General features: G+C 37.4%; 1 protein-coding gene across 4 annotated transcripts; it reads left to right on the top strand.

The window, feature by feature from the left end:
• The first annotated feature begins 162 nt into the window (after positions 1–162).
• Positions 163–16,624, top strand: LOC139964016 (WD repeat-containing protein 5). 4 transcript variants are annotated; one of them, XM_071965313.1, is made up of 13 exons: positions 163–599; positions 3,484–3,658; positions 5,152–5,248; positions 6,262–6,335; positions 7,519–7,608; positions 8,095–8,184; positions 8,632–8,715; positions 9,031–9,086; positions 10,097–10,143; positions 10,596–10,671; positions 11,428–11,536; positions 11,864–11,951; positions 12,197–16,624. In XM_071965313.1, the coding sequence occupies exons 2-13, from the start codon at positions 3,488–3,490 to the stop codon at positions 12,295–12,297; spliced, it is 1,083 nt and encodes a 360-aa protein (XP_071821414.1). In that variant the 5' UTR covers positions 163–599; positions 3,484–3,487; the 3' UTR covers positions 12,298–16,624. The 4 variants fall into 4 exon arrangements, with proteins under 4 accessions (XP_071821414.1, XP_071821412.1, XP_071821415.1 ...); XM_071965311.1 differs by having other exon boundaries at positions 3,452–3,658; XM_071965314.1 differs by lacking the exon at positions 163–599 and adding an exon at positions 626–945.
• Positions 16,625–16,983: the final 359 nt, after the last annotated feature.

Below are 16,983 nucleotides of genomic sequence, written 5' to 3'. Positions count from 1 at the left end.
TAGTATATATGTCCTTGCGTAATGCTGGATCACAGAATCGAAATTCAAGTATTGTTAATATTTCTGATTATCGTTTGTTTTAGTTCAACATTGTCCTTCAAAAAATTATATAAAATATTATGAAGGGATTGTATCAATTTTTTAGCTATACTGATGTCACATATCGGAAGACCGTATTTTTATCCTCTTTGTCATTTTAAAACATAGAGTTTTGTCCATCAGCGGATAGGGCGCGAAATGTTTCTGCACAAGCCAATGTCACATGGTACTAATCTAAGACAATAAAACATACGTACTCGGGGATGTTTATCTCTGGTTCAATACGTTACGTGCATGCCCAACAAATCGTAATGAAACTGAAGAACACAACACTGCAACATTGAAAATTCAATGTGCGTGAACCCTGAACATAAATTATATGAACAGTGTCGTTAAACTAAAAAAAATTGCCAAACGTAAGAAACCTACCTAGGCCAACCACGTTATTGCCTAACTGTAAGATGTAGTGTTACGAGATATTGGCTTTGTCGCTTGTCCAATGTACCTGTACCTTCGACGTTCAAGAAGCAGTACTATTTTTCGTGCTAGCCTAACGTTAGGTAGGTCATACACAAACACCGTCGTTTTCAATGGCATAGCTGTACGTAGTAATGTACATGCTTCTACCATACCGACGAGAATTTAGCTGTTACCGACTAGTACTAGCATAGTAGTAGCGATGTCACCTTACAACTTGCAGTGGTGTCAATATAGGCTAGTCCAGTAATTGTTACCAAGGCTTAAGTAAAGTGTTCACTCTGACTTTTATCCTGTGATGTTACTCAAGATAATATTGTAGCATTCGACAGGTTTATCAACTTGAATTGGAGTCTAAACTGGTGAACCAACATCGGCCGTATTAAATATCGATGAAGATGGGACCACTTGTGACTTAACTTAGGCTAGGTTAGTACTTGAATTTTTACTGAAAACAAACTTAGCCAGCTCGCCGCTAATTGACTTTTCATCCATTCCTAGGCTTTAACGCTTCAACAGCTTTAACGTAGTACCTAGGCTAAGGGCAGTAACAAATTATGGAACTCTAGGTTCCAAATGCAATAGCCAACAGGTCTAACTTAGTATTTGCAGCCAATAACGAGATTGTTAACCTGGGCCTAACTTAGGCTAGGATTAATACAGGTCCAAGGCATGAAAGTGTTCAGTAAATTGATTGCACTTCTTAGTAGTGCACTACTTATGACTGAGGTGCCTCAGTCAATGTTGGTTTACTGCAATTTTTGGAGTAATTATAGAATACAGGGCCACTCGATGATACTATCTGAGCATCCGGATGCGCGGATGCTCAGTCTCACCCCAGTACGTATGTGAGTATAAAATGTCAGGTCCCAGTTCTTTCTTTTTGTGTGGATGCGCGGATGCGTGGATGCGGAGTCAAAAATTTCCTAAGTCCTTTCCTAGTACTTCTGTGATGGAATTTCAGAGGGCGTCACACATGTGCGGATGCCTTTTAAGAACGACACACTATTGATGTGGAATATCTTCGTACATACGGGACTTTCAGTATTGGAAATACGTGATGGTATATGTCGAAACTTTTCGAAAATTATTTAAGTCCATTCCTAGTACTCCCGGGTGGATGCGCGGATGCGCGGATGCGGAGTCAAAATGAAATACGTGATGGTATATCGTATATGGGTAAACTTTCGAAAATTATCTAAGTCCTTTCCTAGTACTCCCGGGGTGGATGCGCGGATGCGGAGTCAAAATGAAATACGTGATGGAATTTTAGAGGGCGTCATACGTGTACGGACATGTACAGACACACCGCGCATCCGCGCATCCGGATGCTGGGAAGAGTTAATGAATGGCCCTGTATTCTATAATTGTACCCAATTTTTTATATCCATAGACGGTTAACATTTTTAGGGAGATAAAAGGTTGTTATTTAAGAACAAGGCCTATGCCATGTAATTTGTAATGTGATTCTTACAGCCTCAGCATGTGTTTCAAACATCTGATAATTATGGTTGCTATATTTGACTTGCGATTGGATTTCATGCAATTATTTTTTTGAGACAAAGGAACAATTTTAATTCTAATGACTCATAATGTGAAAATATTACAGTATGATCTGATTTTACCTTCATTCATAAGATATTAGTTTTCCAGTCAGTTCGAACTCATATGAGCCTGCAAATGTTATGTTATGTTTTATGTTGAGAATTCGCTGGGTTACTTTGCTAGTCAATTAAGTGGAAGGCGTAGGGGAAGTTAAAGGTGTGGGGCTAGGTATAGTTAAGTTTAGTTAAGTAGAAGAAACAGGATCAGGAGGTACACTCAAGTCCCCATCAAGGACCCTATGTAGGCCTAGGACTAGGAGAGAAAAAAACTGAAGACACAAACACTCATACCCGATTACAGTGCTTAAAGTGCTTGTCCAAAGCATTCTCAAACCCATTCAAACTACTTGCAAGTACATCTTTCTCTGGCAAACCGTTCCACTCATTTACAACCCTATTAGAAGAAAAGTTATGCGGAGTGAGATTTAACTGTAGTTAGCGATGCATTTAGCCCTGGTCAGATTCAATGAGCCCAGCTGCATTATTAAAGCTTAGGAATAATTTATCCCGTATTGCATCTCCAAATGCTATGCAAATTGTGCACATATACCATAGTAGTTTGTAAGGGAATGTTCTGGGCCTTGCAAATTGAGCACTATGCAAAATTTGAGCCCTAAATTTATTCCATAACAGTTGCTTTCTATTGCTTCTGTTCAATACATCAATAGCGTAGCCAGAGGAAGGGTAAGGGAAAATTTGCCCCCCCCCCCCAATCTATCCCACAGAACTTTTTGAGGGATGAAGTTGGGAAGACAAAGAGAAAATAGGCAAAAGAATGATGGATAGGTATGATTATGATATATGACACTGGATAGGCTATTTGTTTTTGTGGCACAGTGTGATCTTCTTCTCAGAAGGTTTTTCCCTCATGAACTGTAAGTACTAAGCAAAGAATGAGATTTCACTGAAAACATTAACTTTGATTCAGTGATTGACATTTTTAATCAAAGTTGTATAGAACTTGATTGTTGTCTAAGTAAATAAAATGTCTCACTGTAGAGATCATCAGATACCTATGTATACACCTACCTACACCACTAAACTTCCTCCAAGTTGCTTACAGTTTAAAATGTTCACAAGCAGGTAAAGTTAGATACACACAATTGTAGTTTAATGATGGAAATGTTAGCACCATTTTGCCTCTTCAATCTCTTACCAAAACCAAACTTTCTCCAAGGGAAAGGGTCTCCCAGAGTCATGAAGGCATTCATGAGAATTTAATCATTTATCTTTCTTACTAGTAGTGGATTGTGTTATATAACTAACATTTCTGATCACTGTTTTAATGATTTGAAACCATTTAATTTGTTATCTTGTTTGTTTACTTGCAGAGAAGGTTACAGAGTTTTTTTTCTCCGAATAGCATAATGTCAGAATCAACTCAGAAGCAAACCACAGGCGGAGATGGCCATGCTCCACCGCCTACAGCCATCACGCAGGCAGCTACCACAGTCTCAAAGCCTGTAGCACCATCTTCAATGGTACCAACAACTATAACGCCACCAACAACAGTGAACCCTGCATCTTCCTTACCAAAAGTAAGTCATGTCTTGTTTTAAGTCAGGTCAGATTGCGATAGATCCAGTGGCGGAGCGTCCATACAGTCAGGGGGGGCGGATGCCGGAACTGACGGGCTCAAATGGACTGCTGGCGCCCTTTTCAGCTTTTTACCTCTTTTTACTTATTCGCGATTATTGACTTTTTTATTGCGCTCTCAACTACCTATTGACATTTTGTTGGTGTTTGACAAAATGCTCTAACAGCGGTCTTTAATTTATCGGCACTTCCGTTGTACGAAACTATTTCCAAGAACTGCACAGGGTAAGGGTTTTCGATCTATTTTTAGACACTACACCACGCGCAGTGGCTGAAATAGTAATAAACACCAAACTATAATACGGCATGCAGTGTACGTTATACGCCGCTCCATGATCAGTGTGTTGATTAGTGCAGTAGGTTATTTGTTAGTTGACAATCGGAAAGTGTGTAACGGGATATCATAGGCCTATACTTGTTTCATCTCTGATATCACAAAATGTCAACACCCATATAAACTTCCAAGTTGTCACAAATGGCGATGACACCTATTTATTCTTTGTTTATCTGTAAATTAGCAAAGCCCAGAAAGGGTCCTTTCCGGCAATCTAGGAAGGATCTTTACTCAAAAAATTTCTGTACGCTCCACGCCAACCTGTGGTGGCGCTCAGCTTAGATAGTACCAAAAGCGCCCCTACAGACCATTCTTGCCCCCTCTGACCAATACCCCTAGCTCCGCCACTGGATAGATCAACTTCTTATAAACAGACTTTCATGTTATTTAAGTTTGCTGTTGTTCGCAAAGTCATCAAAATATTGTATCAAAATTTCTTCCTTCTCTTTTGTTTAAAAAAAAGGGAAAAAAGGCCCCTTGTTTGGTAGCAATTACCATATGGCCAATTTAGTCCAGAAGTATTGATCGTGAACTTTTTTCAAGCAAAAGTGGAGGTACTACCTCCACATGTCATCTGCAGATATATTTAGGGAGTTAGTGTGAAATATACCCAACAGCGCTCAAAATGAAAAAAAATTGTCTTTTCAGGATTCAGTAGTTTAATATTAAAAAATGAAGTCTAAAGGTAATAGTTTTGTGTTTGCAAATGGCCAGGAAGGACTCATCCTTGGACATAATTTTACATATACAACAAGGTGTGAACTTGTGAAGTTAAGAAAACACATGGCTGGATTGAGTTTTGTCTAATGTATGAATCAATGGATTTTAAACATTAATATTTAGGCCTACAAATCATCATCATCATCATCAACTTTCAGCCTTAAAGGAGCATTCTAAAGATAATACATAGTTTAAAGACTGAATATTTGAAAAACTGGAATAGCTATAAGAAACATGTTTAGCACTCATAATATTTACTTCTCTTTTATTTTTCCTCTGGCTTAGATATGTCAAGGTTACATTTCTGACTAATGTCACCCTTCTTTTAACCAGTTTTACATTTGTTCTTTGTTCCTTTTTTTCCTTCTCATCTTCTTCCAGAAACCAAACTACTCCTTGAAGTTTACATTAGCAGGGCATACCAAAGCAGTTTCTTCTGTGAAATTCAGCCCTAATGGAGAGTGGCTTGCCAGCTCTTGTAAGTCCTTAACCATCCATTCCCCTCTTGCCTGCTCCTTCATGCCCACCAAGTTACTTTGCTCTTATCGAAAATTCTACAAACAAAAGTACAAAACCAATCAGGTCAAAATATATGACTTCAGGGCTGCTGTAAATATCCTAGTTGTATGACCATTATTTAACACCCTAGCATATTTTTGGCTTATTACTGAATTTTAAAATCAAATCAATGGGTTTAAAGCAGGTAATGGTCCATCAGTGTGAAAAGAAGCAAATTATCATGTTGTACCAATTTTCAAGTACTGATGTAGACTTGCTTGTGGTTGATTGAACTTGGTATTGGTGAGCATGCAGATTTCACCCTGTGCAGTATGTTCCACATTCTTGTTTGGGCTGTCTCACTATTCTGTCTGTAAAAATAGTGTTAATACTACTACTAATAATAATAATTACATATATAGTTAAGGGATGTGCTGAGGAATATTTGAGTACCGGCCTGAATTACGTGTTAGTGTGATCCAAGTCTGGGTGGAGGGGTCTCAGGCGGGAGTTCCACCTCCCCCCCCCCCCATTTGGAAAATATTTGCAAATGAAGTATGCTTAGACAGCCAAATGGTGCTATCTTTTTCCTTTTCACTAACTTCAGTGCCAAGTTTTCACCCATATTTTGGTAATGGTAAAAATTGTTAAATTAATCATCCAAAAAAAGGGCCAGACAAAAATGTTTAAAATACTGTTTGTGCTGGATGGCATTCAGAACTGCCGGGGCGCATCCCGGCCTTAGTGCATCCCTGATATTTATATTGGGCTGTGCATAAAGGAATATCTCAAAGCACTTTACACAGTATGTAAACCCGGTATACTGTGAATACCAGGGATATTGTTTATAGTCCCAGCAGTAGGTGGAGGGGATGTGGGATGACTTGCTATCAAGTGCTGAATATTGTTAATGGTTTTCTAACCAAACAGGATATCATTAACAGTATGCCAAATTAATGTTTGGAATTTCTCTACTGTAATTCATCTTTCCAGCCGCGGATAAGCTTATCAAGATTTGGGGAGCCTATGACGGTAAATTTGAAAAAACAATATCAGGGCACAAACTGGTGAGTAATACCCCAAAAAAAAAGCACTCATTACCCTGTGAAGAAAGAGGGGTTTCTCCTCAATTTTTCTCATGCATGAGACAACAGTCACCCCCTCCCCTCCCCAGCTTTTGTTTCTCCATAAACACTGCTCAGGGAGTAAACCGAATGACTTTTTGTGCAGGGTGTTTGCATCTTTCAAAAGAGTTCCACATTGAGTACAAATGAGTTTATTCAAAGATATTGTTTGTTTTCTCTGTGAAAGTATCTTGTGTTCCTTGTCATGAATGTACTTTCTCAATCTTGAAATTCTTATTCCTCCAAACAATCTGATCCTCCCAAGTACCTGAGAGACAGTGTTGCTATGGAAATATCTTTGCAAATGTTCAGAAGTTACTAGTGTGTAAAACTATACCACAGGGAAGAATGGATCTGGTATTGCATAGCAAATTGCTACACTAGTGCAAAAGTGTATAGCAATTTTTGTGAATACATTGTGTAGGAACCATAGTATTTTAGTAGAGACCAAAGTCAGAGCCTTCAAAACTGCTAGACAATAATTGAACGCTACAGTTATTCCCCGTTTCACATAGAACCTTTCCAACACGGGCTCCTGTAGTCAATATGCATGAACACTATATTCCTTTTAGTTGCATTATTTATCAAGGAGAAAGATGACATTACCAAACTACTTATGCACATATTAATGATCATCAGAAGCCCCCCCCCCCCCGGCAATATGCTAGAAACTTGAATAATGGTCACCCATGTTCAAATTTCAACAAACATTTTTCTGCCGCTGTACAGGTAGTATATCCACAGAGATATTGAATTGTCTCTTTTAGCACTCCTCAGTGGCTGCAAGTAATATGGGGGATCAGAGATACTCTAGCATAATACTTTTTGGAAGACTAAAATAGCTAGCATGCAAAAAAATTGGGGTCAATCCTGATGACCTTTAAATCACAGTATAAAAGGTATAGTCATATGGATTGAGTCTTAATGGTTCAATTCCAGAAGGATCTTCTTTACAGATTTTCCTGATCGGCTTTTCTCATTCCATGCCCTTCCCTCCCCTAAACCCCCATCCCCCTTCTTAGTTCTCATACGTTTGGATTGAGATGTTTGGAATAACCGTCTTATTATACCACTGTACTCATTGCTCTTAGCATTTAACATATTCATATTTCTCCCCATCTCTCAGGGCATCTCTGATGTGGCTTGGTCCAGCGACTCTAAGCTTCTAGTATCAGCGTCAGATGATAAAACTCTCAAGATATGGGACTTCAATACCGTAAGTATTTGACATTCTGCAACAACTTTTACCTGAAGTAGAGTTTGTTGAGATTGAGCTAATCTCACCCCCATTTCCCACAACTTCCATTTTGGGTGAAAAATTGAAAACAAGAGATACTTATAATACCGAAGAGTTGTTCAACTTTTGAGCCATTCTTTTTTCCTATTAAATAAGATCTTGGGTATATATCTTATATAGGGCCATTGCTAGGTTTATTACAAATGGAACTGGTTGAAGCAAAAAGGTATATAGTTCAATAATTCTGAGAGGAGTAAGCATTTTAATGCTAATATCCTTATTGGGGTTTTTGCCTAGAAAGGAAAGAGGGGAGGGAGAGGGAACATCCTCCTACCTTGTCAATATTGCGACCTGCTTCTGACAGGCATATTTCGGTCTAATTCTTCTCTTCACGTTCTTGTACATGGACTTCTTTCTATTCTAGGAGCTCATTTGTGATTACAGTTTGATTGTATTTCTTTGCAGGGTAAATGCTTGAAAACCTTACGGAGTCACAGTAACTACGTCTTCTGCTGCAACTTTAATCCACAATCAAATTTAATCGTATCTGGTTCTGTAAGTCAATTTTTTGTTTCTCATGCAAACTTTTTCTTGATACAGCCATTTGTTAATATATTAGTTTTTTTTTTTTTTTTTTTTTTTTTTTTGTGAATTTAAAAATGAAAATTAGGGCAATAGGTCCACTTAGCCAGAAAGATCTGGAATAAAACAGATCTTTATCTTTAAGAGAATTGTCTTTTACTATGTAGGGTTTGATATGTAGAATAATAAGAAGTGTATGTAACTATTATATGTGGAAAAACTGTTAGTAAACTAAAACATCAAGACATTTTTTCTTTTCCTATCTTTTGGGACATGGCGAGCATGAGGGGAGTTGGTTGAGCTTGTTATGTCAAAAGAATTTATCACCAGTGGATCATAGCTAGCTACAGTTTTGTCATGTTGAAGGATTTTTCCTTTCTCCCTTTTAACTATATTTTGCTTTCTTTCTATTTTGTCTAGTTTGACGAAAGCGTCAGAATTTGGGATGTGAAGACCGGAAAATGTTTGAAGACATTACCAGCACATAGTGACCCAGTTTCAGCAGTAAGTACAATGCTTTAGATTGCTGCATTAAAGAGAGAGGGGGTCAGAGGGGGGGGATAGGGAGTGAGATAGGAGAGCAGGGTGATTATGTCAAAATAAAATACTAGTTTATGCTATTGCTTTAGTTTGTATTGACATGTTGATGAGATAAAAGCACCCTTGCTGTTGATTGATTGCAATTTTGAGTTGCCACCAGCAAAGCCCATGTAGGAACTGTCGGTTCATCTTTACACCAAATTGTTGAAACTTCAGTTAGTTTTTCAGGACTCTTAACGTAAAGGCCATTTGCGATAATTTTGCTATTTATTTTTCTAGGTGGACTTTAATCGTGATGGGTCTCTGATTGTATCCAGCAGTTATGATGGTCTCTGGTGAGTAGTTTATTGGGAAAAAAAGGAATTGATAGATTTATTCACATTGTCGTAGAAGACAAATGACGATAATTCAAAATGGATGTTCACCCTGTCCCTTTCATGTACTGGTTCTGTCACCCAACTGTTTCATGGTAGATTCACCAATGAAAGTTACCTTTGTGTGGGTAGTTGCTAGAGATCATAAATAGGAATGCACCGGATCCAAATTTTTGGATCCTGCCGGAACCGGATTTTGCCGGATAGTACATGAAATCCTGCCGGAATCGGATTTTTTCATTACACAGAAGAAAATCATTAATAAGAAGTAGAAGTATGAAACAAGGAGTATTATTTTGGTTGATCTTTAGAAACAGTGGGTCAGACCATTGAGAAAATTAAATTAAACATGTTAAGCCTAATTTTTCCTTACTTTGAATGTTTTTATTCATTTTTGGAAATAGTTTACATTGATTTAAGTTAATACCAACATCTTTTTAAGGAATAATTCAGGCCAGATTTTGAAAAAGATCCGGCCAGATTTTGAAAAAGATCCATCCGGATTTTGAAAAATATCCGGCCGGAACCGGATAATTGCTCACTATCCGGCCGGACCGGATATCCGGTGCATCCCTAATCATAAATGACTATTATTCAAAATGGATGTTCACCCTGTCCCTTTCATGTACTGGTTCTGTCACCCAACAGTTTCAGTTGATTCACCAATCGGCTGCATCATTCTGAATGAGAATATATAGCATTGAGCAATGCACAATGCTTGTGTTTGGACTACAACAGTTATTAGAAGATGCACCAATGCTGTGAATGAGATGTTGTTGAACAATTCTCTAGCCGTGTGGCAGAACCGTGTGTTAATCATGTAGAAAGTTCATCAGTGTTGTGTTTTTAAAGAAATGATATTCAAGCCACTTCCTTTCAATGTTTTGTTTCAGTTCATGTAGCAGGTTTAATCACTTTTTACATCCTGTGAGCTGTATTTGACATTTAATTATACCTTCTTCTTTTCTCAGTCGTATATGGGACACAGCTTCTGGTCAGTGTCTGAAGACACTTATAGGTGAGTGATTTTACTAATGTAGCCTATTTGATACGTAGGGGGGCCATAACATCCTGCTGTTGCTTCAGGGGATGTGATGTTATCAATATAATTGTTACTGTAGTGCATTCAAAATGAAATGCATCCCAAGTTGAAGTTGCAAATTGCAATAAAACATGAAACAAATTGTCTTTGTCGCTGCTATGTTGTTGCAACTGCTTCATTTCGGCCCAATGTTTCGTGCAAAAATGTATTGACGTTGTACGTAGGAGTCTAAGGCAAATTTCACCAGGTTGCTGAGAATATGTTCCTCCTTCATCAGCCACAAACATCTTGTTCCTTTGGGGTTTCTCCCAACTTCTTCCCCCCTACGTCTTCTCATATGTATCGATCTGTGTGTTGTATTCTCTTGGACAAAACCATCAAGATTGTAAGTGGTCTTGAATTTAACATTTCCTGTTATTCGTTCTCAGATGATGACAACCCTCCCGTCTCCTACGTCAAGTTTTCACCGAACGGAAAATACATCCTAGCAGCAACGCTAGACAAGTAAGTCGTTGTTACATTTGAAGGGTTTGATTAAATGATGACTTCGAGCAGATGTTTGGCATTGAACATGTCGCAGCAGAAGAAATAAAATTATTTAGTGATTCTGATATTTCTGTACCAATGCTTGTTTCCATTACAATCAGGTTGAAGCCAAAATGCCAGCATAGGCTTCTTTGATTACGTCTTTGGCTTATTAGGATTTAATTATGTAATAGAGGGCGCTGTTATCTCGGTCATATTTTGTGTGTGATTTGTACTGTTTAACTATCTCTGAACTGAAGTTGTGGCAAGCAAGTGCTCACAAGCTGCAAACACGCCTGATGAGTTTGCATACTTACACACTGTTTGATTGACTGGTTGCTCGCGGTTCCACTTGCGCAGTTTGGCCGAACAAAACACATGCTGTAGAAAACACAAGTGAAGGTGCTTAGAACATTTAGCCTGACCGGAAACTATCTTTCAAGAAATCCCTTCAATAATTACAAACAAACCTGAACTCATGATACTCTCATGATTTGTAGTCATAGACTTCATGGTACTAGCCAAGTGATGGGAGGCTGGATAGGATGGAATATGAGTGACATCTGTTAATTTGGCGCATGACTGGAACACCCCATGATGTATCGATTTGGTTTATTAATAAATGGACCGATTCAAAATTACTTTTATGTTTAAGTACTTTGATGATCATTTGATTGAATTTTTACAAAATTTATACAAGTTTATCTTATTAATGTTTCTCTTGTAATATTGTAGCACTCTGAAGCTGTGGGATTACAGTAAAGGGAAGTGCCTCAAAACCTATACTGGCCATAAAAATGAGAAATACTGCGTCTTTGCAAACTTCTCTGTCACCGGTGGCAAGGTAAGACGATATCTGCTTCTTCTCTTTCATCATCGTTTTAATTGCATTTTAATAAAGTATTCACCTTAAAGGAGTATAAGGGAACAAGAAATATTCACATTGATGGGAGAACAACTCATTTAGCCTTCAAAGAGCTACCATTGCCAACCCCCTGCAAATATCCCAACATCTTGTTTTGAGGAACATGTAAGGGAAAACTTGCCTGCATAATACTGAGGCTAACCTTTACTTTGTTACTGTGCAGAATGATCGTTTTACTGTTGAAAACTTTTAGAATTATTCTTGTTAATGGTTGTGTTTTTCTTGTTTCACTTCTTCATCCTTTAGTGGATTGTCTCAGGATCAGAGGATAACATGGTTTACATTTGGAATCTACAAACGAAAGAAGTAGTTCAGAAGCTGCAAGGACATACAGGTATGATAGTAGTGTGTTAAATTTTACAATAAACAACTTCAACCCCATTAAAAGTCAATAATAACAATATTTGAAATGGTAGAAATTACACTCAAATGGAGTTTTAATGACTTATGCGAGTACCACAATTTCCTTTTATGTGGTAATAAAGTTTCACTTTACTTTACTTTTCTTGCTTTACTTTAAAAACAAATTGGAACCAGCTACTTAATAAAAGTGTTATGACTTGTCCTTGACTTTTACAGATGTGGTGCTGTGTACGTCCTGCCACCCAACAGAAAACATCATAGCATCGGCTGCCTTGGAGAACGATAAAACCATCAAAATCTGGAGGTCGGATTGCTAACGATCAAAGACGAGTCCCTGACGTGTCTTGTTTTCCGTTCATGCATTACTGAGTAGTTTAAACTGATATCTTCACTTCATTCCTATCAAAGGGAACCTGTGTGGTTAATTAATTATGCATGAATATGCAAATAGCTGCAACTTCACCTGCTGAAGTACAAGTTTTTCAAAGTTCCTGAGTTAACATTTGAATCGGATGTATCAGAGAGGTAAACATTCCCGATTAGGAAAACGGAGATATTAACACAGGAAATGTTTTGGAGTCATTCAATTGGTTAATTGTGCCATGGAGGAGTAGATAAAGTTGATATGTTTGTCCGCGACAACTTTATGAAAATGGACAAAACCAAGAGTTCAGTGAACAGGCATTTGAAATTTCTTTTGGTAGAAAAAGCTGCAGTGTTCGATGGAAGAGGTAACAGAGAAGTTTCACTCCATGAGTGGTTTATCTGAGATTGGTAAAGACAAACATTATATAAAGAACAAGACTGACAGTCTCTGATATTTCTGCACCAGGAATCTGTCATTGATCAATAATCGGACAGAAATAAGGAAGCCACAATATCAGGCAAGGAGCAACGCCTGGATGAGACTATACACAGCACCATACACATAGAGTAAAGATAGAAGGCTGTGCATTAGAGAGTACTCTGGCACAAAATACTATCAATCCAAAACATTTGAACAGACAGAAAGTGGCATGGAATGCCAACAAGTTATAATGACTTTTCTAGCAGTTATTTCTTCATACACCAATGGATTCATCAATCAATTAGATTGAAAACTATTAAATTGATTAGACTGATGTCTAGCTAAAACAGGCTGACAAAGGGGTCTAAGAAAAGTTGATATATTTCTTTGAGGCCTACCAGTAATAGAAGTTAACATCTAATTTTAATGCATAAACAGATTAATCGGTTGATTTAGATTCAAATCTACCTAAACAGGCTTAAAAAAAGAGAGTTTTAAAAAAGGTGATAGATGCTTTGAGGCTTACCAAATCTTAGACCGTCATATCATACTTTGTTTTGAAACAGCAGACCTATGATGAGCTTCTTTCGGTCACTTTTGGCTTCTTGTTTTCATCAAACAAATCTTTGAGACAGGAGAATCATTTCGATTGGGGGGGTCTTTTGAGGTCCACACACTGCACCAGGTAATATATCCATCTAGCATGGAAAATGGTTTATGTACAATCAATGGCCAATGTCATGAACAGTTGTAAAAATGTGTAGCAGCTGCGTAACATACACAACAATTCTATGATAAACAAAAACTTCATAAATATCAAGATTGCTGTCCGAACTTTTATCACTGAAATATACCATGGGCACTGTAAAGTGTCGATTATAAGTGGGTTTTGTCTGGGTAAAAACAACATCTTGATCCTCATAGCGATGTCATTTACCCATAACAGGACTTTGCTTATATATCTTGTTGTATTATAAAATGGGACTATACAAAGACACATAAGTTGCTAAATATGCTAAAATGGTCACAAAACTTTTTAAATCATAAAACATAAGCATCTTTCTAAAGTTTTGGAACTTCTATTTTTGGCCAATCTTTCTACTCACAAGTTTTCATGATGACATACACCAAGCAAAACGAGTCTTGACCAAAATATTACCATCAAACATTGCTTCTGTTCGCTTCACCTTTTAGTCAACCCTTTAAGCTCCTCAACCTAGCCTTCAGAATAGCTGTGTTGGTTTTGTCAGAGTATTTGTCTGATTCTAGCTGTGTTGTGATTTGATCAGCTTCAAGACTAATTTAAAAGTACCATAACTAATTCTGTTCTCTGATTTGACCGTTGGAGGTACATTTCAAGTGATGAAATAATATTTCGATGAAAATTCAAGGCAATTTTTGAACTTTTTCCCTGATATAGTTGACTTCCCTCTCTTGGCTCTCGATTTTAAATTCAAGCCCTGCCGTCAAGTTATCAAAGATATATTGAAGTCAGGAGTGCATAGCTTGATACAAACTAAGATGAAAAGCTTTGCCCAAGGAATTTGCAACACTAATATATGCAACACTTCTTACTGTATCTTGAACAAATTCTCAAAAGCTTTGATCTTGCAAGTAGTTGGATTAAATGCATTTGACATTCTCGAGGTGGTGGGGCTATTTCTTTTGCTGTTACTGTCTTTCCCTGTCCAAGCCATTGGCTTGCAGACCATCGGGTAGTCGTAAGGGAAGCATATTTTAGGTAATTGTACATAAGGGTTTCACTCTCGGCATGGGTGAGTGTGAAGTATTTGGGTAATTCTTCGTAAACCTGAGAATTTCCTTTGGAAAGGTTGAAGAATCGTTGCAAACAATATTTGAACAAGTTTGCAAGTTTTCAATTTACAAAAAAGTGAAAAAAGAATTAATTGCAAGTTGCAACAATTAGTTCATAACAGTAACAGTTCATATAGCCTGTCTGGCATAAACTACTGGTATTAGCTTTTACAGTGATATTTTGAGTCTGTATCAAAGAAATATTATGGTTTGTTTCCACAGACTAGTACCATTTATACTGCAGTGTGCTTGAAATTGATCTTGTGATTCCTCAGACATACTTCATGATAGCCAGGTGTTGTCAAATGTTCAAAAAATTGAGTTCCATTGTTCAATGCAAGATTCTTAATGTTAATGTTGAATTATTATTAAGTATGTAATGGCTTTTGCAGAAATACTGTGAAAGTCTAAATGACAGTTGGCCATTTCAGGGAAATTAGTTTTTACTGGTTGTCCGAATAGCAAATTGGTGGCTGCAAAACATTTTGGCAAAATTACAATGACCATTATGTACAATGTAGGAGAGATGTGTAGATTACTGAATAAAACACCAACATTGAGGGGGGGGGGGGTGGGAGGAGGGATACCGATTCATCAGTTTACCTATCATATATTAGTGACAGTGCAATCAGTTCTCTGCACAACCTGCACAGCTGATTTTGGTTGTCCGAACAGCTATTTGGTAGTCCTGTGCAATCATAAAATAAGTGCCATGATTTAGTCTCTCAACAAAACAGAGAGAAAACTCTATGCAGTTTGCTCTCATAACAGTAGCCTGGGAGCACACTAATAATTTAAATAATTGGAAGCGAAGTAAAAACAAGTATTAGTCCTATACCTTAAAGATTATCAGTATTGCCCCCAAGTAGGCAAGGAAATTTCTTTTGTTAGCATCTTGGAAAATGTTTGACATTGCTTAAAGTTTTGGATCACAATATGCTGATGATTGTGGGGGAAAATGGTTACCTGTCCGTACAGTTCATGGCTTAATAAGCTCTCACTGTTGCATGAAGAAGTTAAAATAATAAAAGAATACTTTTTTCAGGTGTTGAGTTACTTCTTGTGATTTTCTATTTTCATATGGTTAGCAAAGAGTGATGGTCAGGTGTGGCCAGTAGAATGACTGAACTACTGCAAATTAATTCCTGCAAACAGTTTTACGTTCGTTAGTTACATTATTATTATTATTATTATTAATGATGTGATAACATAGTGAGTGATCTCACATCTGAAAAAAAAAACAGCCTGACCTTGTTCTGTACAAATGTGCAAAATTATTTAGACAATAGGAAGATTCTTTGGACCATAATCTGGAAACATTGAATTTTAAGAGTAAATGAAAGGTAGTCAACTACATGAAGCATTCAGCATTAATAGAAAGTTTTTGTTCTCAAATAAGTTTATCAGGACTGGCAAAAATATGTGTGTGTATTTGTGGGGGGGGGGGGGGGGAGGAATGGTGAAGTGTAATGTATTTGCTTTTTAATTCTATACACTTTAGGAAATTTAAGACTTAGGAAGGGGACCTGGTGACATAATTGCTCGTAGGGCCTGGCCCTGCTCTCGACACTCCTAGGTTAATTGAAGTGGGTCTTTTTAAAACAATACAACAATTGAATATGCTTGTCTTCCAGATAGACTTCACACCTAATTCCACTGGTCACTGACATATCCCTCCAATATTTCTCCTCAGGTGCTTCCAGTTGCATAAAATCATAATTCTAGACTATGCAAAGTCTCTCTCGGGAGGGATGTTTGTCTTTGGTTGTATACTCATGTCAAAAAGAAGCTGAAAACCAGATTGTTGTGTGGTCGCAAACATGCAGGAATTCAGAGGACAATTTGCACAGACTAAAGCAATAAGTCAGTGGAAAGACAGCTGCTATTCTAAACATTGAGAAATGAGTTTTCTTTTTGTGTGATTAGAATTCTCAAACATGAAGCAGATTGTTGAATGTTACCGGTAATGTTTATTCCCATATGTTAAGTATGTTTCATCTTTTCATTCTCATTGTACAGTGAATAAACAAGAACAAATTGCATCATACTCCTTGTTTTCTTGTCAGCTTTTGTTTTTCTCTCTTTATTAAGGCATGTCAAGTAATATCATCGGAGAACATTCTTTGGTAGCCTATGTGCAGAAACATGCATGGGAGCATTTGGCTATATGAGATTATCATAAAGAAGAGTCTGTGATGGAGACAAATTTATGTACAGCACAAAACTTATTCTGCACTCTTTTACCCTATCCCACTACTAGCCCTTTTCTTTCTTTCAAATTGAATTGTTTTGAAATTTCAATACATTTTATCGAAAATGTTACTAGGTGACGAGATTTTCACATTAACTGTAATAGTTGGGACGTTTTATGTCGAAGAGGTCAAATTGAAGAAGTATTATG

The sequence above is a fragment of the Apostichopus japonicus genome, chromosome 22 (assembly GCF_037975245.1).
Source record: "Apostichopus japonicus isolate 1M-3 chromosome 22, ASM3797524v1, whole genome shotgun sequence".
Classification (NCBI taxonomy): domain Eukaryota; kingdom Metazoa; phylum Echinodermata; class Holothuroidea; order Aspidochirotida; family Stichopodidae; genus Apostichopus; species Apostichopus japonicus.
This window is presented reverse-complemented; position numbering and strand designations above follow the sequence as displayed.